The following is a 26677-nucleotide window of genomic DNA, read 5'->3' on the forward strand; positions in this document are numbered from 1 at the left end:
ACTGCAGCCTCACAGGAAACTGATCTATTTCTATCTCTGCGGTCTGCCTGCTCAGGTCCAACGACGGGACCCAGGCTCGGCTGCCAGACTTAGAGCCCTTTCTAATTTGGTGATGAGCTGTAAAATGACCTGCTTGCCCCTGCAATGAGGAGGCAGAGAGGGTGGGAGTCCAGGGATTTCCTTACCACTCTCTCTCTCTGTCGGGTTGGTTAGACATGGATAATGCCCCCCCCACCACCTCCCCCACCACCCTCCCTCTCCTCCTTGGACCCAGGGAGACCAGTGCACCGGCTCTCGGGCACACTGGCATTGTCATTCACACAGGGGGTAAATGGAGACGCCAGCAATAATTGATGATGTAGTAGGGCATGGCATCTGACCAGGCCAGTCAGCAGACACCTCTTTGTGGCCCCCACTGAGGGGGTCATGATCCTGCCACCTCCATTTGCAGTAATTGATTTAAGCAGAGCACCTGACCCCCCCCCTTCAAACAACCCTCCAACACCCCCCACCCCCCCCTCCCTACCCTACATGACCCAGTCCCTCCCATCTCATCGACCAGGTAGATGAAGTGGTTGTTATTTTTTTCCATATTGCACTTGTGGTTTATGTATAATAGTAATATTAATAATAATAATAATAATAATAACACATCATCCATACATCATAAGACATAATCCATGTGTTGGTGTGTGGGATATGTTCAAGCCCGCATAAGGAGAACAGATTTGGCTTTGTGCTGAAATAGATCACGGGAATTCCTCATGCCAAATTCTTCATCGGTCCCTCAGTGTTATACCAAACACCTGTGAGCTTATATTCTTTATTGTTTCATTTAGGAGTGGAGGGGAATGGCTCAATGTAACCATCACCCAGTCTAATCCATGGCCCCCTAAAGAGGTTTAAAACACTCTGGTTTCATCTAATCTTTTCGCTCAGACCCAGCCGAGCTTGAAACCTCCCTTTTTCCATGATAGGAATGGACAAATAAAGGTCTCTCCCAGCCCTCTCATGAAAGGACACTGTGTGTTCTGTGGATTAGGGGCTTGTGTGTTTTTTTTTTTTCTTCTCTTTCTCAATTAGACTGAAAAGGATGAAAAAATAAAGAGTCTCCTGTTTGCTCAGTATTATACCTAGCCAAAGGTTTTGCAGGTTCTACCCGTCTCTTTTCAATCCTCATCTTTTAGCAGCATTCAGAAAAATTCATGTGAACTAATGCTTGCAGAGAGCATATTTGCTCAATGTTTTAAACTAAATGTAGAATAATTCTGTTTTTTGGTGCAAGTAAAAAGCTCCAGGTCCTGAACATATTGCAGTGAGAGGCTGCATACGGTGACTAATTGTGGTGCATTTGCAGTGTGTGTCTTATTCAACTAACTAAGTTGTGCCAATTTAGATAATAATTCATAATACAATACAGAATTGTTAGCATGCAAAGATACAATTTGTATTGTATTCTATTGTATTATATCGGCCTATTATTCTATTCTATGATTATTTTATTCTACTGACATGACTCTTAGCTATTCTATTTCATGATATTATATGATCTAATCTCTCCCATCTTTTGGTTTTAAAACCGGAAAAAAAAAAGTTACACCACGTTTGCGCTGAACACCTCTAGGAAACAAAAGAAAAATCCTCTCACACTTGTCCGAAGTCCAACGACTGAAAAAAAGGCAGGCACTGGTATGGACGACTCTCCTCAAACCGAGGGTCCTTCAAGTTCAACAACAGCGTCGCATGTTTTCCTGGCCACGCGTTTCCAAGGTACCGCCGCCTCCTGACAGCTGTCAAACTGTGCTACTAGCTGCTTACACATAGACAATCGTTTTTCTGGAAATGTCGTTAACTATTATCTATGTCATTTTTGAAACATGTATTGCTTCACGATCGCCTTCTGCTGTGGAACGCTAGGCTATTGTTGGTTATGATGTTGCTAGCTAGCCAGGCTATCTAGCTATAAACTAGCAAACTAAAAAGAGGCATTTCATGACCAAAGCCTATTTCAAAGGCTCTCTATACAGCGACATCTCTGGCGATACTCTAACACAGTGAACATCAGCAGCCAACTAACTATCAGAATAATATCAAATGGATCTTTTTCTTTAACCTACATGCAATTCATTCAATATAGCTTGCCTTTTAACACAACCGAAACACAGCCATTAGCCAGAGTAATATACTGTATATGCCGTTTAGCTGACGCTTTTATCCAAAGCGACTGACAATGCAGTGAGTGCATACATTTTTCAGTATATATGGTCCCAGAGGGAATCAAACCCACAACCTAAGCGTTGTTAGCGCCATGCTCACCCAACTGAGCCACAGAGGAGAATGCAATTGCATTGTGAGAGCAGCATGCCCGTTTGAGTTCACAGCCAAAAGAAGGACTTCTAATTGGCTACAGCTCATGAGGGGTTCGCTAGAGGAGCCCGGCGCTGTTGACACAAGAGAGCTGCCAACCCCTCTTGTGTCCCTTTATCCTAAAGTGTCCAGGTAAATCACCTAGCGGAGGAAATTGACGATCATGCAAACAGATAAGGTTGAGGTACCTGTTGGCCTGATGTCAGGACCTCCTAAATCAAGGACGCATTGACAAAGTGCTCCATCAGTGCCTTGCCTCTCAATGAGGGTGAGATTATGTCCTTATCAGCCACGGCCCCAGTGCAGCATTCACGCCATTGACGCGAACAATGCCACCCCCCACCCCCCGCCCCCCCCCCAGTGCAGCAGTGACTGACAGTGGGCGTGGGTGCACTTGTGTCTGACTTCACCCTCTATCTTCCATTGGGGTGTTTTTCCAGTCCAGATACCCCCCAACACACAATAAAGGGCGTGTGGCCCTGGCACTTCCTACTGTGTTTGTTTAACTGGACTCTATAATGGACCTGGGGTCTCCATTCAGCACGTCGGCTTCCTCCTCGGGGTGAGGGGGGGGGGGGGAATCTGAATTTGTGGGGGAGGGTCTCGGAAGAGAAGCCCGAGGAATGGTTAAAGCGTCAATGCGGCCCCCAGTGAAGTGGAAATGCCCACGGAGAAAAGGGGGAAACGGAAGATAAGGTTGTTCTGATAAAGAACAGAATGACTAATAGCTGGAGTATGATCTCAGTAAAAGAGGGATTAGCCTACTTGCCTTGGAACAGGCAGCTGCAAACCTCTTTTTGTACGTTTTGCGGCCTACAGAGAATCCGAATCATTGCAGTCGTGAAATGCTTTTCCGTCGCGTAAAAAAACGTCCTGTACGAGTATCCAGCGTGCGTTATTTTCGAGTGATCCGTAAGGTGCTTGTCGTTTTCATCGTGCATATCAAATCTCATATTTGATGATTATATCAGACCTTGGGATCATGGGATCCTTGCCTGCATAATGGGTTCTGTGACGCTGGTCATACAACCTTTCTGTGATCTGTGTCCCTCACTCTTTTTTATGAATGGCAGAATATGACAGGGGGGCAGCTCAGGTGGGTAGCTGCCTATCACATGATACCAACTCCAAAGAGCCAGGGAAGGAATGTGGACAGCACTATTCCCAAACTTTGAAGCCCCATATCATAACGACCAGTCTCCCAATCCCCCCCCCCCCCCTCATATAAGCAGCGAAGCAGGGGGCACAGTCAGATAGTGGCTGCGTTTGATCTGAAGGTCGCCAGCCCCTTGCCGGCGTTGAGAGATACCTGGCTGGCAAAGCTGGCTCTTATTTAATAACATGAAGGGGAAGCGGACTCTCTCTCATAATTAGGCCTAATTACCCCAGAGGTGTTGACAGACCAGCCAAGAAGAGACAAACTGCCTTTATCCACAGACTTAGAGTCAGATTACCAGAGCTGTCTTATCTGTTACCGGGCCAACAGGAGCCTCAATCTTCTCCTTCGCTCTTCCCACCGGGCCCAGGCCGCTCCACCGAAGCCCAGGTATATTAATCAGTCAGTCTGATTTAGAATTCCCTGTCCCGTAGATTTAATTAGACCTGGCCCGTTCTGTAATTTCTTAGATTTTTCTATGGACGTTTTTAATAAGAGCTCTGTAATTGTGTGACCCAGAAGGCTACATGATATATTCACTGACCCGCTCTTTTTTTTTTTTTTTTTTTTTTTTTTATGGTTATCTGTTGTTCAATCAAATTTAAGAAAGGTAGGTCTACTTATTTTGATTAAAAATGGCGGGATTGAAGGATTGTGGCGTTCTAGTAGAGCACTTTTAATCCAGTTGATGGCCTTCGATAATAGAGTGACATTCCTCCTTCCCTCCCTCAGCCTTTTTCGTCCAGTTTGGTCTGATTTTGACATACTTGAAAAGAAAAAGAAAACATTTGGATTTAAATACTAATGTATGTTTCACGTGGTCCAACTGGCGCGACACAAGGCCCACTTAGCTTTAGAGCAGTAGTCTGTTTGCTTGGTTGCTTCTCCAGGTTGGCGTGAAACAATTGGAGAGCCTCCCTGAATAGGTTTGAGTGACAACCTGTCACGGGTCTTGTTTATTTGTCTACTGTTGCTGCCTCCCACACAGCCTCCTCCATGTTTGTATTGGTTTTTTTGGGTGACTTGCTAACAACCACCACAACAGTCCCATTGTTGGGGGCAATCATGTCGCTGGAAAGGCTGACGCCACAAAACGGAGGACGAAGACAGTGAACTAAGGAAGTAGTGGTGTTAGAAGTGGCCGTTTCCACAGTGTTGTTCGGATGCAGACCGGAGTGGAGCGGGCGCCCTCCTCGGTGACATTGTCCCCCCCCCCCGACTGCCCCTAGTTTTCCTGTCGGTCGCCCCCCTCCCCCCTCCCCCCTCCCCCTCTGCCCTTGATTGACACCCAACCGTCTGTAGAGGAATGTTTGGAGACTCAGTGTTTGCATAAGGGAAAAAGCAGGCAGTTCCAGCCCGGTGCGTCCCAGCTCAGAGGTGCAGGCCCGGTGCTGGGAGTACAATGAGGGTACCTTAATCCACCTGTTATCAGGGCGAGCCTCCCTGTCACACACAGCACAACACAGCATGCCTCAGACTATGGAATGTACCTAACCCACCCATTCACAAGAACCCCGGCTTACCTAATGGACCTTCACAAAACCGCTGTTGACATTTATTTATTTTATTTATTTATTTATTTTTAAAAATGTTCATAACCCCTGAAGCAACATAGGCTGCTACAGTCAGTGGTTTGGAAGTTTGCTAGGCTAGCTGCTAAAGCTATTGCCTCCAGGTAGTTTCTGGTGAGATTCGGTGGGTCGTGATGCAGAGCCCCCAGCTTCAGGTGACCCTGTCTCTCTGCTTGACCGGAGCCTCTTTGGTGGTGGTGGTGGCTGCAGTGGTAATGGGATAGTGGCGTAGGGATGACTGTGGTCTTTGTGAGAGGTTAGACCGCGGTGCCCTCTTCTTAATTAGGAAGGCTGGCCAGAGGTCTGTCTCCGCTTGACAGATTAACATGGACAATTTAACCACTAACCTCCTGAAATGAGCTTCTCTTTAAATACCTTAGGTTCCAGTTTCAGCGTGTGCCAATGTGGAGGGCAAGGGTTATTCCGAATAAGAGTGGGCGGGGGGAGGGGGCTGGGGCTCATAAGCCACTCAAAACGGTTCTAATATAGAAGTCTGTTCTTTTAGAGATCAGAATGAAGTAGACTCACATTTACCATTTGTTCTTTTTGTCTGGCCGTTTTTTTTCCCGTTTCTTTTTACGGAGCGATCGCAGACGAGTCAGTCAAGTCAACATGTCGTGTGTTTTGACATTGACACATCATTTCCTCTCGCATTTTTGCGGCGGGGGCTCGATTTCCACTGCAGCCCCCCCTGCCTACAGCAAACATAACCGCCCTGTGTGCTTCTGCCTTTTAGAAAAGGCCGGCTGTTGATCAAAAACTAAAGTGAAAAGCCTGAATCTCTTCTCTGTTTACAGTAATTACGCTGTCATGTGGTGTGATTTATGACGTATTGAGTAAGAGCTCATGTAGCCTCGCAGGAGGAAGGGAGAGACCTCGTACACTACATCACCCAATGCCCACAGGGATTATTCATATTTACAGTAACAGTGAGCAGACTTTGATTTAGCCCTCGATGTTCTCAAATGATTACCACTGGGAGCAGAAGGATCTCGCGGGGGAAAAACAAACAGCTCTGAGAAAAGACGAGTCGGCAAAGATTGTTTTTGTAACAACAAATTAAGATGAATAGAAAAAGGCCTTGTTAAATGTACTTTGTGATCCCTCTCGTTTGCCTCAAATTCCTGCTACAAGTTAATCGACTCACCATTAATCCTTTGTTGCAGATGGCGTGCTCGGCCTCAATAGCCTTTTGACAGAAACGCTCTTGACTTGAGCCCAAATTCCAATAGCAAGTTGGCCAAACGCGATTTCACAATCGATTTTGATCTGCATCAGAGCAACAATTCAACCCACATTATTTGAAATTCCTCAAACCTTCAACTGTATTATAATCAGAACATGATTTTGCTGAACTCGCTTCAAACGCTCCAATGCTTGATTGACCTTCTAAGCACATTTCCATTGTATTGTTCTTGCCTTCCAGAGGGTGAGAGGACCATGGTATTGGACCTCCAAGAGCTTCTGTAGAGCGACTCAGTGATGTCCCGCCCTGCCCCGTCCCCCCTGTACACCCTACGGGGGGCTGGTGGACCCCTCAATGCCCTCCACTTCAGCTGCTGTGGAGCGGCCCCTCCCCTGCTCTTCTCTGGGTGAGTGACTGATGCGCACACACACACACATACACACACACACACACACACACACATACACACACACACACACACACACACACACACACATACACACACACACACACACACACACACACACACACACACACACTATACAGTGTGTAGCTTACCCTTCACAAACAGACCTTACTTTAAAATAGGTCGGTATTCTTCTTCTTGATGAAGTCACTTGTACAAGCTTACAAGCTTCAGTGAGCGTGCGGCTGTAGATATGAAGTCATAACAATAAGGCCCATTTCTATGCCGTAAAGGATGTTGGCAAGAACGAACTGATTGATTGTGTGATTGTGTGTTGTGCAGCTCAGGCAAGGGGGCTGTCCATGTGTGGAACCTGAACACCAGGAGAGCAGAGAGGGTTCTAGAAGGCCACTCCGGGGCCTCCGTCATCTGGATCGACACCCTCCACTCCAGAGACTCCCTCGTTAGGTATCCGGCCGTCTGACACTCCCAGGCCTCAGCCTGAACCTCACGCTCATTGTTACACTGCCAAAATGTCAAATGTATTAAACAGGTTCAATTGTCTTCTAAACTGCCCTAACCTATGGATATATATTTGCCACTTATGGATACAGTTGAAGTCGGAAGTTTACGTACACTTAGGTTGAGGTTAAGTCATTAAAACTAATTTTTTTAACCACTCCACAGATTTCATGTTAACAAACTATAGTTTTGGCAAGTCAGTTAGAACTCTACTTTGTGCATGACACAAGTAATCTTTCCAAAATGTTTCCACTCAGCAAGGAAAAAGCCACTGCTCCGAAACCACCATAAAAAAGCCAGACTGAGGTTTGCTACTGCACATGGGGACAAAGATCTTACTTTTTGGAGAAATATCCTCTGGTCTGATGAAACAAAAATTGAACTGTTTGGCCATAATGACCATTGTTATGTTTGGAGGAAAAAGGGGGAGGCTTGCAAGCCGAAGAACACCATCCCAACCCTGAAGCACGGGGGTGGCAGCATGAAGTTGTGGGGGTGCTTTGCTGCAGGAGGGACTGGTGCACTTCACAAAATAGAAATAAATAACTTCTGACCCACTGGGAATGTGATGAAAGAAATAAAAGCTGAAAGAAATAATTCTCTCTACTATTATTCTGACATTTCACATTCATGAAATAAAGTAGTGATCCTAACTGACCTAAGACAGGGAATGTTTACGAGGATTACATGTCAGGAATTGTGAAAAACTGAATTTAAATGGATGTAAACTTCCAACTTCAACTCTATACACATCAACTGCCACATCAACTTCATTTTATTTGCCAAATCACCTTTTATTTCACAACTGATCAGGCCAGTGTGATTATCAGATAATCTGTCTCTCATGGTTCTGTGTGTGTTTGTGTGTGTGTGTGTGCGTGTGTGTGTGTGTGTATGTGTTATGGATCAGTCAGGGCCGGGACAGGCGCGTGTGTTTATGGGACCTGAGCGAGGGCCGCAGTGACATCACAGCCTCCGTGTTCACAGGCAGCGTGGGTTTCTGTCGCTGCTCCCTGCTGGAGGCGGGGCCTGGGAGACGGCTACTGGCCCACCCTGGGGAGCGCATGGAGGAGGTAAGGGGGGGGGGGGGGGGGGGCAAGATGTGTATGACATGGGTCATGCACCCTGCAATGTATTTGTTGTTTCTATGTGTGTCCTATACAGTGTTTTATTTTGTATACAGCAGTACTGTGTGTCCAAGACCATTTCCCCCCGGGGGGGGGGGGGGGGCAATACAAGTGAATCCTATCCTCTCCTATCATTTCAGTGTGCAACTTTTGATACACATACTGACCTAGCACTTAACCTCCTGTCTGGCTTAAATGTGACTGTTTTGTGTGTGTGTGTGTGTGTGTGTGTGTGTGTGTGTGTGTGTGTGTGTGTGTGTGTGTGTGTGTGTGTGTGTGTGAGAGAGACACAGTTGTGGCGAGCGAGGCCTAGTCACTGTGCAGCGGAGCAGGGCAGGGAGGGGACGGGCAGCGTTTAGGCCACCTTTATTGCTTTGAGATTCATGTTACGCACCTTGCTCTGGAGGAGCCACACATGAAAGGGACCAGGCCGGTCACCGGACCCCGGACCCCGGACCCCGGCCAAACGGGTCTCTGTTAACTCCAGTCCGTCAGGCTAGGCAACGGGGCGCCTGTGAGCCCAGCCCACCTCAATAATGCCATTGTATTCTCCCACACAACATGTATTCACTCACACACACACACACACACACACACACACACACACACACACACACACAAACATGCATATGCTCACACACCCACACACACGCACACACATACATGCCTATGCTCACACACACACACACACATATGCACACACACACACAGACGCACACATACACGCAGACACACACATACACACACACCGACACTACTTATTATCACTGATCTTCAAACCGTGCAAACACATCCAAAACACACACCAACGCAAAGCTTCAGAACACAACCGTACATCCCAAAAAGATCCCTATGCGTCCACACACACACACACACATCGACAAAGCACGGCATGCTTTTACATTTACATTTATGGCATTCAGCAGACTGCCGTGAATCATCTATCCATCAGTCATCATAAGATAAAGTAATCAATGCTCAGACCAGGGGCCATAGGCAGTCACAATGCTAGAAGAAGGAAAAGTTACTTCTTTTTTTTTTTTTAACAGGAGAGAAACTTGTTACAGGGGGGTAGTGGGGGTGAAGAGGTCTTTAGGAGGGACCATTAAGATGTAGCCTGAAGAGATGGGTCTTCAATCTACGGCGGAAGATTGGTAGTGACTCTGCAGTCATGACAGCAGTGGGAAAGTCGTTCCACCAGCGGGGCGCCAGGACAGTGAAAAGCCGTGACCGAGTAGCGCGGCTGCTGCATCCACCTAGAGGCGGCGGTGCCAGGCGGCCAGCTATGGTGGAAGAGCAGAGTGATAGGGCAGGGGTTTGGGGGCTGACCATTGCTTGCAAGTCGGCTGTTCCCTTTGCCGCCCGGTAGGCGAGCACCAGGGTCTTGAATCTGATGCGAGCTGCTACCGGGAGCCAGTGAAGGGTGCGGAGGAGGAGGAGGGGAGTGACATGGGAGAATTTGGGGAGATTGAACACCAGACGGGCGGCAGCGTTCTGGAAGAGCTGCAGAGGCCTGATGGTGGAGGCGAGGAGACCGCCCAAAAGTGCGTTGCAGTAGTCAGAGTGCGTTGCAGTAGTCAGGCATGTTGGTTGTAGATCTGTAAGCCAGAGGCGGGAGTTGGAGCAGGACCATCAATTTCCCGCCAAGCTGTTGGGAGTCTAATTTGATTGAGCCAGCGGATTTGCTGGCATCGCAAAAGAATTCATTATTAGTGCGGGGGGGAAGGGGGGGGGTTGGGGTTAGGGTTAGGGTTAGGAGAGAGGGTTATTTATGGGCAGTAGGTGCCACACAAGAACACACTTACCACCTGAGGCACAGTCAGCTCCTTAAAGCCCTCTTTGTCAAGCAGGCAGAGGAGGTAAACACAGGGGCACAGATGTGGCGAACCGATAAAATACAGATTGGTCCTTTAAAACGGGATGTTTAATCTGACCCCTAATGAGGATGTATCTGGATCATCAGCGCTGCGGAAGTCAGCCTGAGAGACTGAGTACTGTAGCTTTAGGAGCCGGGGTTGGGTCTCCTTTCTCTCTTTGTCTCTCTCTCTCTCTCTCTCTGTCTCTCTGTCTCTCTCTCTGTCTCTCTCTCTGTCTCTCTCTCTCTGTCTCTCTCTCTCTCTCTCTCGCTCTCTCTCTTTGTCTCTCTCTCTCTCTCTCTCTCTCTCTCTCTCTGTCTCTCTCTCTCTCTGTCTCTCTCTCTTTCTCTCTCTCTCTCCTCCCCCCCCCTCCCCTCATTCTCTCTCTTTCTTCATTAGACTGCGGTGTGTCTTCGATCAGAGTCAGCGCCAACGTGCGCAGGAAAAACAGCGTTCGCGTCGAGAAGGTCAGGGTTTATGAGGATGGATGACAGAGAACGCTTTCCTCCCGACGGATCCTCAGCCGTGTCCTCGCGCCGTCGTTAAAGTCTTAACACTGTTGTTTTAGCTTTTGTTTTGAGTTCCCGGAACTCGACGAAACAAGTCGTAACGTGATAAAGCGAATATAAAAACACAAACAACAAAGAAAGAAAAAAAAAAAACGGGAATGGCTGCCAGCCTAAAACGTGCGCCAGTGGATGGCCAAGCTTGTGTGTGAGTGTGTGTTGTGTGTAAACTGGCTGTCTGGGGAGGGAGGGGGAGGGGGAGGGGTATTCATCTTGCTGTCTTCTTTCTGGGTGGGATAACTTCTCTGGTTTTTGAGTGTTTGAGGTCTCTGTGATAACAACGACAGTGATGGATAGAGCTATTTCTTATTGAGCTCCGGTTTTACTCCGGTAACACTTTCACGCCAAGGTCACCTTTTTCATATCGTGGCTTTACGGAGGGGGTTATGTGTTGATGTACCACACTGTAAGCATGTGTTAACGCCAGCGAAAAGCCAGAAATAACTGAACGTGGTTTCAACCGATGAGTTGTGGCTGTTTATTGTGATTTCTCGAAAAAGACGAAAGCGGCGCTCTCTGTAGTCCGGTTGTAATTTATGAGCAACATTCGGCAGCCAGCTGACTTCGTCAGGGTTGTGACACGTAAACAAATAATACACAAGTCAGTGAACTACTTAAAAACCCTTTCGCTGAAGCCAACCTCCATAGAAGAGTAGAGAGCGTTCGCCTTCTTCCTATTGTGAGTGTCTGACTGGAACCTCACCCTCTCTGTTCTCTAGGTGAAGGTCACCGACCTGGACAGCCAGACCCTCGTCTGCTCCCTGATGCCAGAGGCCAAGCTGGGGATGATCATGAGCCTGAAGCTGTGGCAGGTAAGGAGAAAAACCCAATATCCCGTCCCGTTGACCCTACCCAGTAGCAGAGCAGAGCAGAGCATTATCTCTCTCTCTGTGTCAACAACCACAGACCCTAAAACAACAGACACATTAACCTTACAAGCTCGTTGCACTAAAAGATGACTTGAGTTCACTCTCCCACCAATAAAAGGAGGCGGTTGTGTGTGTTTCCCCTCTCTCTCTCTCTCTCTCTCTCTCTCTCTCTCTCTCTCTCTCTCTTTCTTTCTCTCTCTTCCTGCTAAATGGTTCTATTTTTTGCCCCTCATAAACGGATTGGACGCATAATAGATACGTCAACAAATATGTGCAGAGAGACAGAGAGAGACAGAGAGAGACGCAGCAGCCAGTGATTTATCGCTCCGAACTTGTCCCGGGCCATTTTTTCCAGCGCCTTTCTCAATTCACAGCGAGTCCCAACACTGTAATTAGATCGTTTTGGAATGGCCGGGGGTTCAGCGCCATATATCAACCGCCAGCTGCACATTGCATCTAAAGAGCTCGCCCTCTGTTTTGTAAATACTGTCGAAAGTTTTATTCCCCCCTCCCCACCCTCCCCATTAAAGAGACCTGTAATTATTTGCACGCCTAATTAATATCTTTTTTTTTGTTGCAGTATTTATGATTTTCTGATTGTGCAAGAGTTGAATGAATGCCGTGGCTGGTTTTGACAGCGGGGGGCGGTCTGGGCCGGGCCAGGTTTTAGTGGCAACAGGAATCAAAGCGGGCTTGTGGCTTTGTCTGTGGACCCGCGGCGGTTTGGGTGGCTGAATCAATGGATTGTATCAGTACTAAGTGTCCCTCTGTAATAGTGTTTGTTGTCTTTTGTTTTCTTTTGAATTGCACCCACAATGTCTGTCTTTCCGTCTGATGGTGAGATGCAAATGTGGTTTCAGTGTCGGCTGCCAGGAAACATAATTATCAATTATGCAGTATCAGCGCAGTGGGATACTCTGCAGCCGTTTGTCAGAAAGAGACAAAGCCCAGATGACATAAAAAAGATTTAATTTGATTCCTTTCATCGGAAGGCCAGAATAATCTGTTTGTCAAGGAGTTACTTGGAAATTCACAGCAATGCCAAGTGCAAAGACACACACACCCATACCTGCCATGGGAGGTAGCCAGTCTGCTAGAGTGAGCATGTGTGCATGCGTACATGTGTATGAGTGTGTATGTGTGTGTGTGTCAGTGTGTGTCAGTGTGTGTCAGTGTGTGTGTGTGTCTGTGTGTGTCTGTGTCTGTGTCTGTGTCTGTGTGTGTCTGTGTGTGTCTGTGTGTGTGTGTGTGTGTGTGTGTGTCTGTGTCTGTGTCTGTGTCTGTGTGTGTCTGTGTGTGTCTGTGTGTGTGTGTGTGTGTGTGTGTGTGTGTGTGTGTGTGTGAGAGAATATGTTAACCAAGAATCTCTCTAGGAGTACTCCCATCCAGCTCACACACAGTCATCCTGTCCAAATTGCCCACACATTCTGTCAATCACGGCACGCCTGTCTTGTTATCCACATGATCCCTGCTGGTGCAGCCCACTGTTTTCTCAGCCACACACACACACACATACACACACACACACACACACACAATAGGAGAAGACACCGCCACTGCTCTCTCTCCTCATCTTCTGTCCTTCTCTCTCACTCCCACCCCTGAGACGGGGAGCAGGGATCCTCCATCATGCTCACCCAGACAGACCTGCAAACAGATTTATTGGTGGGCCTTTAAAGCGCCTCTCCGCTGGACTTCGCTGGAAAGAAAGAATGAAACCTCATATTAAACAGCGCTTCTCTTTTGGCGTCTGGCCTCCCCATGTCTTCGCTCAACGTTTTTTTTTTTTTTCCCAAATGTATTTATTTATTTGTATTTTTTTTTTTTATAACTCATTTCTACAAGAGTTCTGGAAGGTGAAGGGGCTCACGGGCGCATCGGGATTGGCTGGGGACCGGCGAGGAGTGTAAACAGCAGGATGGGAGGGAGGAAAAAGTGCATCCATATGTTTGGCCGGAGAGGGGATTGTACTGTAGGCTGGTGGGGGGAGGGGGGGAGAAGGAGGAGGGGGGGAGGAGGAGGAGGAGGAGGGGGGGGGGGGGGGGTAGTAGTAGTGATGTACGACGTGCGAGGTTTTTAACATGAACAGAGGCTGCTGGCGAGGAGGAAATGTTCCTATCCAGATATCCATCACTCTCGGCTCATCGCCCCGCAGCCATGACATCATGGTGGTGGCGGACACCGGCTGCAGGACGCGGATCGGTTCCTTATGTGCTGAAGTGCCCCAGCCCCCCCCCCCCACACACACACCAACACCCACACACACCCTCTGTCGTACGCTCCGAAAAAGGGCTTCCAAAACGGTTCTTCGACTGTGTCTCTGTGGGAGGAAAAACCCTTTGTCGAACCTTCATGGGTTCCATGTGGAACTCTTCTTCTCTCCCTCTCCCTCTCCCTCTCTCTCTCTCCCTCTCCCTCTCTCCCTGACCCTGAGAGGTCCTGCTGGGCTTGAGACCTGCTGGAGTCTTGGGTCTCTGTGAGGAATCTGATGATGAACACGTTGAGTATATCGGACATGTGCTGCTACCATACGACACGTGGAATCATCATCATCAGCAGCAGCTGACCCCCGTAGATTATCAAGGAGCAGCGAAACCCGATGGAAAGTGGAAGCCGAAGCCATCGTACTCGGCCAGTCCGACACGGAAACTTGTCCGCTGGCCGTCCGCGTGTCTACCGACGCTTGGCGCCTGGCGTCTCAGACGCACGTGAGCGGTGTGGAGGACACGATCGGATAGAGTGGGAGCGTTGGAGAATTTCGCAAACGGGCGCATGTGGCTGCGTTGTTTCCGCGTGACCTCGGCGAGGAGAGGAGAGGGAGCGCTGAGAGAGGGCGGGGTTTGATGGTTCAGAGCAGAAGAAGGTGGTTGGACAGTGAGGCGTGTACAGCAGGGGAGGCTGGCGGAGGTAGAAATCGGAGGACCGGGGGGCTCAACGTAACGCATGGAACAGAATTTCACACCGTTCCTCATTCCAATTCTTGCGTGACAATGATCCCCCCCCTCTCGTCCTCCGATTTCTACCTCCACCGGCCTTCCTTCTGATGTACAGTCGAGGGAGGGGGGGTGGGGGGGGTGGCAAACAGTTGTCATCCAGTCCAACCGCCCCCAAAACGTTCTCAGCGTTGGCTTGACTTCATTCATCTTGCCCGGCTTGTGCAAGAATGATGAATCTTTTCCTGAAGCGTGAGCCCTACTCCGGTGGAGAGCTCTGGTAGAGGACGCTATGGAGGATATAATGAATTAGGTGTCTGCCCAGGGTTCCGTGACCCCCGACCTGTGACATCATCAATCAAGGAGCTCCTACACTTAAGTGAAGTGCCAGGGCCACGGGGCAGCAGACGGGAACGCTTAACGTCCAGCCAGGGACCCGGCCAGGGCCACTGATTTTCACTTGTTTTTTATTTGTTTTCATAATCTCATCATATCGCCTGGTTAGTGACGTGTTTGGAGGGGATACACGACTCTGTCTATAATTTGTTTAAAAGGCTTCGGAAAAAGAGAAATATATACCCGTTAAGTGAGAAGAGAGGGAGGGAGGGACGGACAGACAGATGGAGAGAGGGAAAGAGAAAGAGAGAGAGAGGGGGAGATACAGAGAGAGAGAGAGACAGAGAGAGAGGGAGGGACGGACAGACAGATGGAGAGAGGGAAAGAGAGAGAGAGAGGGAGAGAGACAGAGAGAGACAGAGGGAGAGAAAAAGAGTGTGTGTGAGAGACAGAGTGTGTGAGAGAGAAAGAGAGGGTGTGAGAGTGTGTGTGTGTGTGTGAGAGTGTGTGAGAGAGAGAGTGTGTGCGAGAGAGAGAGAGAGAGAGAGAGAAAGAGTGTGTAAGTGTGTGTGTGTGTGTGAGAGTGTGTGCGAGAGAGAGAGAGAGAGAGAGTGCACGAGAGAGACAGAGAGAAAAAGAGACCCGAAAAAGAGAAAAGAGAAGAAAAAAAAAAACGAGTGTCTTGGGCTCTTTGGCCCCCTTACACATATGGAAAGAATTTCTCTCTCTCTTCCCCTCAGAGCTCTCAGGCCTACACAGGGCGCGCGTTAGCTCTTGCTCGGGGCCAGATGGTACGCCAAGATGGGACAAGTATGCAGCCAGGGCACAAAGACGAGTGTAAACAATACCGTTGAGTGGCGGCGTGTTTGCTCTGCAGAGGGATTTCTAGGGTACAGTAACAGTAACTTTCGTTCCCTCGAAAAAACTGGTTGGGTAGCACCGCATGCCAGCGATTCTATCTTAAGACGTACGATGACGGTGGTGGCGGCGGCGGCGGCGGCGATGATGATAGGGGAAGTTCCCCCCCCCCCCCCTCGATTTGCATAAAACCTCAGGTGGTGTTGGATGTGGAGGGGCGGGGGCGGGGGCGGGGTCTTGCAGACGGAGAGGGGGGGAGGAGGAGGAGGAGGGGGAGGGGGGGGGGGTGCTTATACTTGCAGAGGGAGATGAATGGTGGGAGAGGGGGAGGGGAGAGGGTAGGGCCCTCCTCCTCCTCCTCCTCCTCCTCCTCCTCCACTGTACAGTAAATCTCCTGAGCCCATCCCTCCTTTCCTCCCTCTAGCGCTGAGGTGATATATGGACCCCCCCCCCCCTCCCCCTCCCATCCCCCCGCTTTTACCAGCTCACCTTTATGTTTTCATCCACTAAACTGATTTACGAGCTCCACCGTGTTCCTCCTCACCACACAAACCCCTCTCCTCTCCCGCAGATAACACACGGGAACCTTCACACAGGCCCAGTAAACACACACTAAGACGCTGTCCGTGTGTGTGTGTTACAATGGCGTGCAAGTGTGCTTTTTTTTTTTGTCGTTTTTTTGGTGCATTTGGTGTGAGTGTGTCTGTGTGTGCTTGCATGCATGCTCATCTATGTGAGTGTGTGTCTGTGTGTGCTGTGTGCTGTGTGTGTGTGCTGTGTGTGCTGTGTGCAGGGACCCTCCTGCAGGGATACAGATGAGGAGCAAAGTGACGAGGGCTGTAATAGGCTGCCGGCCGGCGGGAGCGGCTGAGTAATGGTGCACACAGAGTCCCGGGGTGTCAGTGAGCTTCCAGGCAGATAACCCCTGCTCTGCCTGCACTACGCTGTGGCTTCTGTGGTTCTCAACACATCTCTCTCTGTCTCTCCCTCTCTCCCTCTCTCTCTTTCTCTGTCTCTCTGTCTCTCTGTCTCTCCCTCTCCCTGTCTATGTCTATGTCTCTCTCTCTCTCTCTTCCTCTCTCTCTCTCTCTCTCTCCCTCTCTCTCTCTCTCTCTCTCCCTCTCTCTCTCTCTCTCTCTCTCTCTCTCTCTCTCCCTCTCTTCCTCTCTCTCTCTTCCTCTCTCTCTGTCTCTCTCTCTGTCTCTTCCTCTCTCTCTCTCTCTCTCTCTCTCTCCATCCAGCCGGACTCTGGCTCCGGCCCTCTCCTCCTGGCCGGCTACGAGGACGGCTCGCTGGCCCTGTGGGACGTATCCCAGAAGTCCGCGCTGAGCCGCGCGGCCGCCCACCCCGAGCCCGTCATGTGCCTGGACTTTGACCCCGGCAGGCGGAGGGGCGTGTCGGGCTCCTCGGAGAAGAGCCTCTCCTCCTGGACGCTTGACGGACAGCGCGGCCTCCAGGTCAGTGAGGGGGAGCCCTCTCTCCACAGGCTCTCTCCGACTCTCTCCAGTCTCTGGGAAAACATCGGGTCCCGGGGAAGAGTCTCGGCAGGACAGGGTCATAAATCAGGCACTGGTTACATGGCTTTGGCAGGGGCCAGGCCTGGCTGGGGTGTCACTCCAGACCGCCACCCACACACACACACACACACACACACACACACACACACACACACACACACCCACTCATATACACACACATATACACACACACACACCCACTCATATACACACACATATACACACACACTCACACACACACATACGCACACACACACACACACACGCACGAACACACACACACCCACTGATATATATACACACACACACACACACTCACTCATATAAACACACACACACACACATACACGCACAGGCACGCACACACACACCCACTGATACACACACACACACACACACACCCACTCATATACACACACATATACACACACACACGCACGAACACACACACACACACACATACACGCACAGGCACGCACACACACACACACACTCATATACACACACATATACACACACACACGCACGAACACACACACACACACACACACGCACACACACTCTGGGCCTGTTCCATAAACGCTATGCTAGGCTAGTCAGGAGCATCCTCCTCCTACTCCACTAGCTGCCTTAGTGACTTTAACATAAGAAATCACATCACTCTCCTGTCATAGCGACGCCTCATTTGATGCTCTATGTCCTGTTGATTTCATGAGCAAAATGAAACGGGCCCAATATTTCACACAGCCTCCCATGAATCAGTGTGTAGGGGACGCTGGGATTGATATACTACACTCCTGCACTGCAGAGGGGTATTATTCTTTCCAGAGCCATTTTTGCAAATGAACGCTTGAATTAGAAATATTTGCAAAAAGCCTCCGCTTTTCTTTTTTCCCCCCGCCGAAAATGTATCTACAATAAAACTGGGAAAAGGATTGGATTCAATATCCTAAAAAAACGAGGAGCCTGGTTATTCGGTTTATTTTGCACGAGCGCAACATTTTGATTTAATATGTCATTCTGGAGAAGATGAAAAATGAAAAAATGAGAAGAAGAAAAAAACAACAAAAAAAAGAAGCGAAGCAGGGGAAAAGGATCCAGCAGGGGCTTTTAAATTATCCCGAAGTGCAGCGCAGTGTGACGTCCAGACAGCCTTCCCCAGTTCTTCCCACAAAAGTATTTTTGTGCGGCAGTAGCGAGGGGTATCTGCCCGGGTAGCTACTCCGACCGGACTCGGGGCCCCTGATGAACGACCCCACGAGAGGTCATAAAAATATCAAAACCTCAGAGGCCGTTAACCAAACAAAAAACACATCTGCAATAAAGGGAACAGTGGTTCACAGTGGGAGGCTCCCAATAAAGGCTGAGGAGCTGCAAGTGGCATAGGACCCACTCCACAAATCACCCCCCTCCCCCCCACACACACACACACAGACACACACCACCCGGCGTAGTGGAAGAGTCCGGGCCGGGCGGGTGAGGTGAGGGAGGGAGAGAGGGACTGCCCGCCGTGTAGGAGGTGGAGAGAGAAACTGAATTTGACAGAAAACAGCGGGGTCCTGATGGGCGTTCTGCTCTGCGGCGGAGGTGAATCGCTGTGAAATGGGCTTATCAACCGCTGATAAGGATAGATACACTTAGGAATGAGCTTTAATGTATTACACATGCCTTCCAGGGGCCTTTATCTCCAGGGATGTGGTTTGTTACCCTTGCTATCTTTGCCTTAGGAATGAAGCATCTTTTAGCTTTTTTGTTGTTTTTGGTTCTCTGCATGAATGCATTTTTTGCATGTGTGTCAGTGTTTTCTGACTGCTTCCCAGTGGAATTGGTGTGTGGGTGTGTATGTGTTTTGAGCGGGGGAGTATGCCCAGATATAGATTGAGGCCCCACCAGCTAAAGGTTGCAGCTCACTTTACTGACAGACAGAGAGAGACGGGTTTATCCAGTCTGAGAGAGAGAGAGAGAAATGGAAAGAGAGAGAGACCTAGAGAGATTAGCATTGTATGATGACAGCTCCCACAGGTGGAGCTCCACATCCACATCACTGCCATCTCCACCGCCCCTACCCCCAGAATGCAGAGCATCCCCCCCCCCCCCCCCCCCCCCCAAGTCCCCAATACCTGCATCGTGTCTCCTGTGTACCAAGAATTCCCCATCCGTCAACCCATGGGGAGCAGAGGTCAGGTCATTACAGACTAAACCATAATGTGGAATGAGGGGTGAAGGATGACTTGGATCGCTTCCCCTCACAGTTCCTCTGAGGCATGCTAGAAATATTCTGTGTTTTTTAAATAAAAAATCGGAAAAAATGCAACATAGCTTTCACCTGTCTGACACATTCATCTCCCATCTGTTAAGCCTGGACTCTTGACAGCCCAGGTGACAAAAGGCTGTAATCTCCCTGCTGCCGGAGTGTGATTCGGGACTGGGGTGTGTCAAGAAATACCTGAAAAAGAAAAAAAAAAGAAAACTCCCGACACGGACAAGCTCGAGTGAGTGAGCGATGATGGGACGTTTCAATAGATCAGCGTGAAGTCAGCGCTCTGTGCCAAGAGACAGACCGTAGCGAGAGAATACTAAGCGGGACGCTCCTTTTGAACGTGCCTGTCTTTCCGCAATCGGTCGAGAGAAAGGATCTGGACCTGGGAGTTTTTATTGGAAACGACCAGCGTAACATAGGGAAACTCTTGGGCCCAGCTGTAGAGTAGAGCTGGAGGTAATCATGACGGCTGAGACAGCAGGCCTGGTGTGTGTGTGTGTGTGTGTGTGTGTGTGTGTGTGGGGGGGGGGGTGTGTTTCTGTGTGTGCGCGTGTGCGTGTGTGTACACAAGCCAGGAAAGGAATTCTCAAACAGAAAAATGAAAGATGAGGCCCAAAGACTGATTTTCGTGATGAGGAGAACTTGATAGTGAAGTGAAGGGAGGGTAGCGTCAAGGAATGGAGGCCTGCAATCCCAGGACGGACCTAATGGACTTTATTAATGATGGAGCTGGTCCTAATGACACTGCTAGTAGATCACTGCTCTCGCTGGAGGAAGTGCCTGGTTGTAGGAGGGGAGGGTGTGAGGGATGGGACCCTCTGTAGAAGGTTCTTCTAGAGGACAGCCCTGCGGCCATTTTCTCAGCACTAGTGAGACTGGAGAAAGTAAAGAATTAGTATATCAAACTGTGAACAGTGACACTGACTAACTAACTACATGACCAGCCCTTTACTGCTTTACAACTGACCCCTTAATTAAATAAATGGCTTTTCCTGACACAAACTATGGGAAGCAAAACAAACAAAAATAGACACTTTAACCTATCATTATCAGACCTGTAATGCAAACCAGATGGGAGAGGAGTTTGGGCATACCAACTTCTTGAGGTAATATTGGGGTTCCAAATGATCCATCGTTTACCCCCTCAGCCCCATTTTGATCCGTTGTAAGTGTCTCGTGTAGGGGTAGTCGTACACGGTTTCACACATTTAGCACCATGACGATACGTAAATGTACTCGCACTCGAATTCTATTAAAAACCCAGTTATCCGATATCCCACAGTACAGTTATCAGCGGTCCTTATCCCAGTATATTTCTTTGTGTTGGTTGGTTTTTGATCAATGACATTGCTCTGTAGTTCTCGGCCCTGGTGCATTCCACTATCCACCAGGGCTCGGAGTACCTGGCTTTTATCTTCCATGTGCAGCAGTGAACGCCTCTTGATTGTCCAGGCCGGAACAGGAGCACGCGGATAAATTCTCCAACCTCTCCAAACGCACAAGTCCATCCGTCTCCGAGGACACCGCTTATGAAGTCAATTTTACGCTGTCCAGTTTGATTTCAGCTTCAGGCCAGATGTTCCCATTCCCAACCCCAACGCACCAGTGTAGCTCTGCTTTAAAAGCACGTACGCTTCCCCCCCCCCCCCCTGGAATGTCAGAGGCGGTAGTTCCAGTCGCTGGTCATCTATCTGCCATTCGTTATCATATGTCACAATGTTACCCCTTTTACAGAGATGAATAGAGTCTCAGGGACACTGTAGATCACAGGGAATGGGAGCAAGGGGTAATCTTAAGCAGGCAGCCGTTACAACTGTGTATTTATCGGTCTCTTCTCCCCCCGTTGACCGGACCTCTCAATGCCAATGTAATTCATCAGAGGTGCTTAAAGAAAACACGGTTCTGCAAACAAGGATTTCAGCGAGATGGTCTCTCTCTCGTAAAGTGACAAAGGTAACTCGTTGGCTCCATTGCGCTTGAAGAACGCCCTCTAACTCCAAACCAAATAGTGGGGCTGAGAGAGATTTGCTCGCACCACCCGTGCTGTAATGTTTTATGCCCGATGATTGAGTCCCTGGAGTTGTCGGTGGAGTTTTCTTGGCCAGGTTCAACAGCGATCCAGGCCCTCCACTTGGACCTCAATCATCAGATCAGCTGATAGTCTCTCTCTCTCTCTCTCTCTCTCTCTGTTTGTGTTACCCACACTTACCCAGATGGGAATGATTAAGTAACTCAGTGACCTAATTGGTGTCTGATAATCATTTTTTTCCCGCTTTCTTGCGCAATGAATCCGCTTTTGCACTCAATTATTTCCTCAATTGCTCAATTATTTCCTCACTGGCTGAAACAGAAATGTGTTCATGTTTTAGATGTTTTTATCTTGCACCGAAGTACTCAGAAACTGAGACTGTACATAGTTGTACTTTACACATTGTAGTACATAGTTGCATGTGTGCATGAATAATGCTCTCTCTCTGAGAACAGCCTATCGATTCTTTTCTAGGCCTCCCGTGGTTCCGCTAACTCTCTCTTCTTGGCCTCAGATTCAAGACCCTGTGCCACTGGTCAATCCTGGGGTCTCCCAGCTGTGTATCCGAGGGGACCGTAAGATCCTGGCATCGGCCGGCTGGGACCACCGTGTCCGTGTGTTTGGGTGGAAGAAGCTCCGGCCTCTGGCTGTGCTCCAGCACCACACAGACATGGTGCTCAGTGTGGCCTTCTCCGACCACCAGGACCCCAGCCACAGACTCCTGGCCGCTGGGTCCAAGGACCAGCGCATCAGCCTGTGGTCCATTTACAACGAGGGCTCGGACACTGTGTGAGCCAGTGAGCTCTCTGCATGTGCAAGAGATCGCCTTCCCCCATTCCCACTGTGGTTGTGTTACTACACGTATCTCTCACCCCCGTGGAGGTGAGTTCTCTTCGCAGTGATCATGTTGTAGCTCATCCAAACGTTGAAGAGTGACATGTCGCCGATCCCTTTAATGTTAATGTGTATACTGTCCCTGATCAAATGCATTTACAATGTTAGTGCACTGTACTGCTTGGACTCCGATTCCTGGCTCAGTTTGTGAAGACAGACATTCCATGGCCTTACCTTCTTGGAAAAAGCCCCTTGATTTCCTTTTTAGAGATTTCCCCTTTCCATTTGTTTTACATAGCCAAGACAGAACAAGCCATGGTGATTATGCCTTTGTACTATCGAACAAAAGCTGTAAATAAGCCAAGATTGACAAAGTATTTGTAACAATTCACCGACACCCGAATGGAGGAATTTTTATATATTATTTGGTCAAAAATGCTGATTCTGTTTGTTTACCTGGTAGGAGATTTGCTTCAGTGGACTTGAATTTGAGGTATCAGTCACACCTGAGTGGCTGTGTAATCCACTGTTGTTTTTCTACCAGGCCTTAGTTTAACATTGCCCTCCGGTCTGACCTACTCTGCATTTGTCAAACAAGGTTAATCACAGGAGGTAGACAGAGGAGACAAAGCTGTTTGTTGAGTAGATCCAGTGAACAATTGTCCCTCAGCAAGAGGAACTTTCAGTATGGACAAAGTTGGAGAACACGTACACCAGTATTCAATTTGTTACTGAATGCGTTTCTGTTTCTTGTCTATTTAAATGTGAAATGTTGCATCTGTTTACAGGGAAAAGGATTGATGTGTAAAATGTTTAACTTTATTTTTGTAAATCAAGGCTTTTGCTTTTGTTTAGGAATTACACCATGAATTCACAAAATTTGAATTAATGATGCTTTTTATAAACATTTTCTAGTAAAAAGAAAATGAAAAGAAATTTTCAGCTGCATTATGATGTGTAAGTTATTCCTTGAATGGAGTTGTTATAGTTGTGTGTTGTGTTTTTTTTATTATTTTTTTTACCTCTCAGTATTTAGGGTATTTTCATTACTTTACTTTCAGTATGTTACCAGTCCTTCTTATTAATTAATCAGTAATTCACGAGTTTCCAGTCAGTATTTTCTAGCTGTATCTTCCCTTTGAATCACCATTTGTCAATTGGGGCGCCTTACTTGTTGTCAAACTCCCAGAGAAAATAGCAGAGTCCTGTTTTTCTACTGAGTATAAATGCTATCTCTAATAATATCTCTGTGAGTCAATGAGCAGCATGGGAGCTCATGTGTTACACGGCCATGCCGACGGGACTTCAAACGCCTCGCAGACGTTCTGCATCATAAAGCCTCTGTCTCCTGGGATGACCCAGACTTGAGAAGCTCATCATACTTTACAGGAAAGGCCAGAGAAATCAAAAGCCCCAGACTTGCATAATGGCAGCAACCCGCCAAGCCAGAGGAAAGACAACCCTGTTCATTACATCAAGTCCCTCTGGTGCATTACTCTTGTCTTCTTCCTGCTTCTTCTACCTTTGTCCATGACCTCTGTGGTGACATCTTGCATCTATAATAGCTTCCTACTTCTCCTGTAGACTTTGAACAAATAACAAAGGTGGCGTGGGGCGGCTTCCGTCCATTCTCTGATAAATCAAATGCCAGTCCGTTGCTGCAGATGTGTGTGCTGAACAGAGCAGCGACCTACGGGGGGGGGGGGGGGGGGGGGGGCTGTCATAAATCACCTCATAATAGATCATTTAGGAAGTCAATAAATGGAGAGGACCCCCACAACGGTGCCGTAGACACAATAGGCCCCGTGCCTCTGTTCTCACCTAACGTGTGTGCTCGGTGGCCTTGTAGGGCAGGGGTCAGGCAGTCTGACATGGTGCTTGGGTATTTTCTTTCGCTCAGTCAAGCGTCTATGGCTCTGTGTTGTTATACCAAAGGGATTTAATAGCCCTTGGTGTACGAACGGTGGGATGGATTACAGGGTGGTGACTATCAGATGAGATGAACCGAGGGCGAATGTTTATGAAATACGGATGAATTTGAAAAAGATTTTATGAAAATAATCATATTTTGCTTGAGTGCAGGTGAATACTGTGCTTTGTAGGCCGGCTCGTTTTTATTTATTATATGCAAACATTAATACGAATGTATCACAGTTCTCTCTCTCTGGTGATGATGTGTTTTTATATTCAGCATAAAGTATCCGTCAGCGACGGCAAATGGAACATAAACTGTAGTAGCTTTGCTCGCTGAAAAGCTGGGGAAAATGTGAAACACGTGCTCTGCCTTTAGGTAAACGACTCCAGTAGGTCTGCCTCGCTTGTTTTTAATATCTGTCCCCAGATATGCCAAGCTGCAGAGGTGCGGCAGAAGAAATGTACACAAAGGTAAAACAAACTGAGCAAACTCATGATAGGCCTGTCACAACAGATGTTCCAGATGCAGCTGAGTGTCAAATGATGCCTTCGGTTGCATTATCATTCATTCTCCTCTCCTCATACGTCAATGGCAAGCATTTGGCACCCTATCTTTTGGGCGGAAGACATCTGTGCATATACTGAAGGTTTCACTCTAGTCTTTTAAAAAAAATATATATATATAATTACTTGAGTAGGCTTCTTCTACAGGTTCAGCCTGAGACATGCCCACTCAACTTTAAAACATGAGATTAGATGCAGTGGGAAAATACTGGAATGCATGTCAGTACCTATGAGCTGAATGTGCAGAAAAAGATAAGTATTATATTTGTATATTAAATATCGTAATAAACATCAAAATGCCTTTAATGGAATGGAATTGGAAACATGTCACACAGACAATGATAAACCACTATGAAATAGTTTCCGATGTGTACTGTTTTTTTTTTTTAATTATTATTTTGTTTATGACACTGTAGTCCTACTTGTAAAACAAGAACATAAGAACAAGAACACTGTTTTAGTAGACCAAGGCCAATAAGTAATTACACTACCAATTTGTTTCCTCTAGCTGGCGTTATTTCTTTATAGGCTGACCTGTGGGGCAAGGTTACAGATAATGTAACCGATAATAAACAGATAATAAATTAAATAAGTGTGAATTAAATAGCCAATACACCCGTTGGAATTGCCTACAGTAGGCCTAGTCATGCACCGTCCAACAATAGGTCATGTGTAGCCTAAATGGTCATTTGGGATTCTCGAAGTATGAACTCATCTCCGGCATATATTTTTTTGGAGCATTTCGGATATATATTGCGCATATGCCTAAATAATAGTCTTCTGTGAGATTCCTTTGATGTGTCAAAGAGGTAATTAGTCGTCAGTTGCACGGCCATGGACCCTGTCCTCACCTGCCGGCCCCCAGCCAACTGACAGTCGGAGAGCGGCACAGGTTCGCCGACCACTGGCCTCACATCAAGGCGAGGCGGTGCGCGGGTAAACACAGCTGGGTCGACCTAACGGAAGAGTCCCGGGTCTCGGTGTCCTCGCCTTCCTGATGGGCCACTTCTCATTACGTCCAGGGGAGGTTCGGCTCACGCAAAGGGAGCCTCAATTCTCCAGACTGCTGCTTCCTGCCGAGGTCACACAGGAACCCGGAATATTGGAATTTAGCGAAATGTGTGGCTTGTGTTTATAAAACATAAAAATCTACGATCTATCTACAATATTGTTATGATAGCCTAATAATCATACTATTAAGTAATAATTATAGTCATTTCATAATATAATAATTGTGTAGCCTATTCATAAATGTGCTCATATTATTGTTCTTTAACAATGTGATAATATTATACGATAAAATTGTAGGTTACTTGTCACTGTCATTATTACTAATAAAAGGCCGAGGCCTACTCTTATTATTAGTTCATGATTTCTTTGGGCATTAGATATTACCGTATTGTGTATCCATATCCATAGAATTAGAATGTCCATATCACCAAATTCCATGACTGTAGGCTGCAGGCTACATTTTGGGAAACTTTTCGTAACGTCTTTATAAAAAACTTTCCTTGATATAACTTTTAGGCTGTTCTTGAATTCCATATGGGTATTTCAGTGTTAAGCTATTAAAATGTCTAAATTGAATCATTTACGTTATTTAATAGCCTAATGTACAAATAGTTCGTCTAGTAGCCTCATAACATGAATCGAAACAATTGTTCTTGTCCAGGCTGTATTTATTCGATGTTCATCATTAGATAATCAATATTGTTAGTGTGTTCATAATTTGTATTCGAACGTCATGAAAATATAATAGAATTCTTGATATTGGAAAATACAATTTGCCTTAAACGAGAGCTGCCT

The 26677-nt window shown here is 47.7% G+C and overlaps 1 protein-coding gene across 1 annotated transcript; it reads left to right on the forward strand.

The window, feature by feature from the left end:
* The first annotated feature begins 1745 nt into the window (after positions 1-1745).
* gnb1l (guanine nucleotide binding protein (G protein), beta polypeptide 1-like) lies at positions 1746-23309 on the forward strand. The gene is made up of 7 exons (XM_083673756.1): positions 1746-1770; positions 6521-6686; positions 7029-7154; positions 8119-8281; positions 11477-11569; positions 16995-17210; positions 22074-23309. The coding sequence occupies exons 2-7, from the start codon at positions 6577-6579 to the stop codon at positions 22350-22352; spliced, it is 987 nt and encodes a 328-aa protein (XP_083529882.1). The 5' UTR covers positions 1746-1770; positions 6521-6576; the 3' UTR covers positions 22353-23309.
* Positions 23310-26677: the final 3368 nt, after the last annotated feature.

This window comes from Argentina silus, assembly GCF_951799395.1.
Source record: "Argentina silus genome assembly, chromosome: 7".
Taxonomy (NCBI): domain Eukaryota; kingdom Metazoa; phylum Chordata; class Actinopteri; order Argentiniformes; family Argentinidae; genus Argentina; species Argentina silus.

Bases quoted from the DNA above. Each gene is read 5' to 3' on its own strand.
- gnb1l (XM_083673756.1), top strand. From the start codon at position 6,577: ATGTCCCGCCCTGCCCCGTCCCCCCTGTACACCCTACGGGGGGCTGGT. The intron at 11,570-16,994 runs GTAAGGAGAAAA...CTCTCCATCCAG, and splicing joins TGAGCCTGAAGCTGTGGCAG to CCGGACTCTGGCTCCGGCCC. The intron at 17,211-22,073 runs GTCAGTGAGGGG...TCTTGGCCTCAG, and splicing joins ACGGACAGCGCGGCCTCCAG to ATTCAAGACCCTGTGCCACT.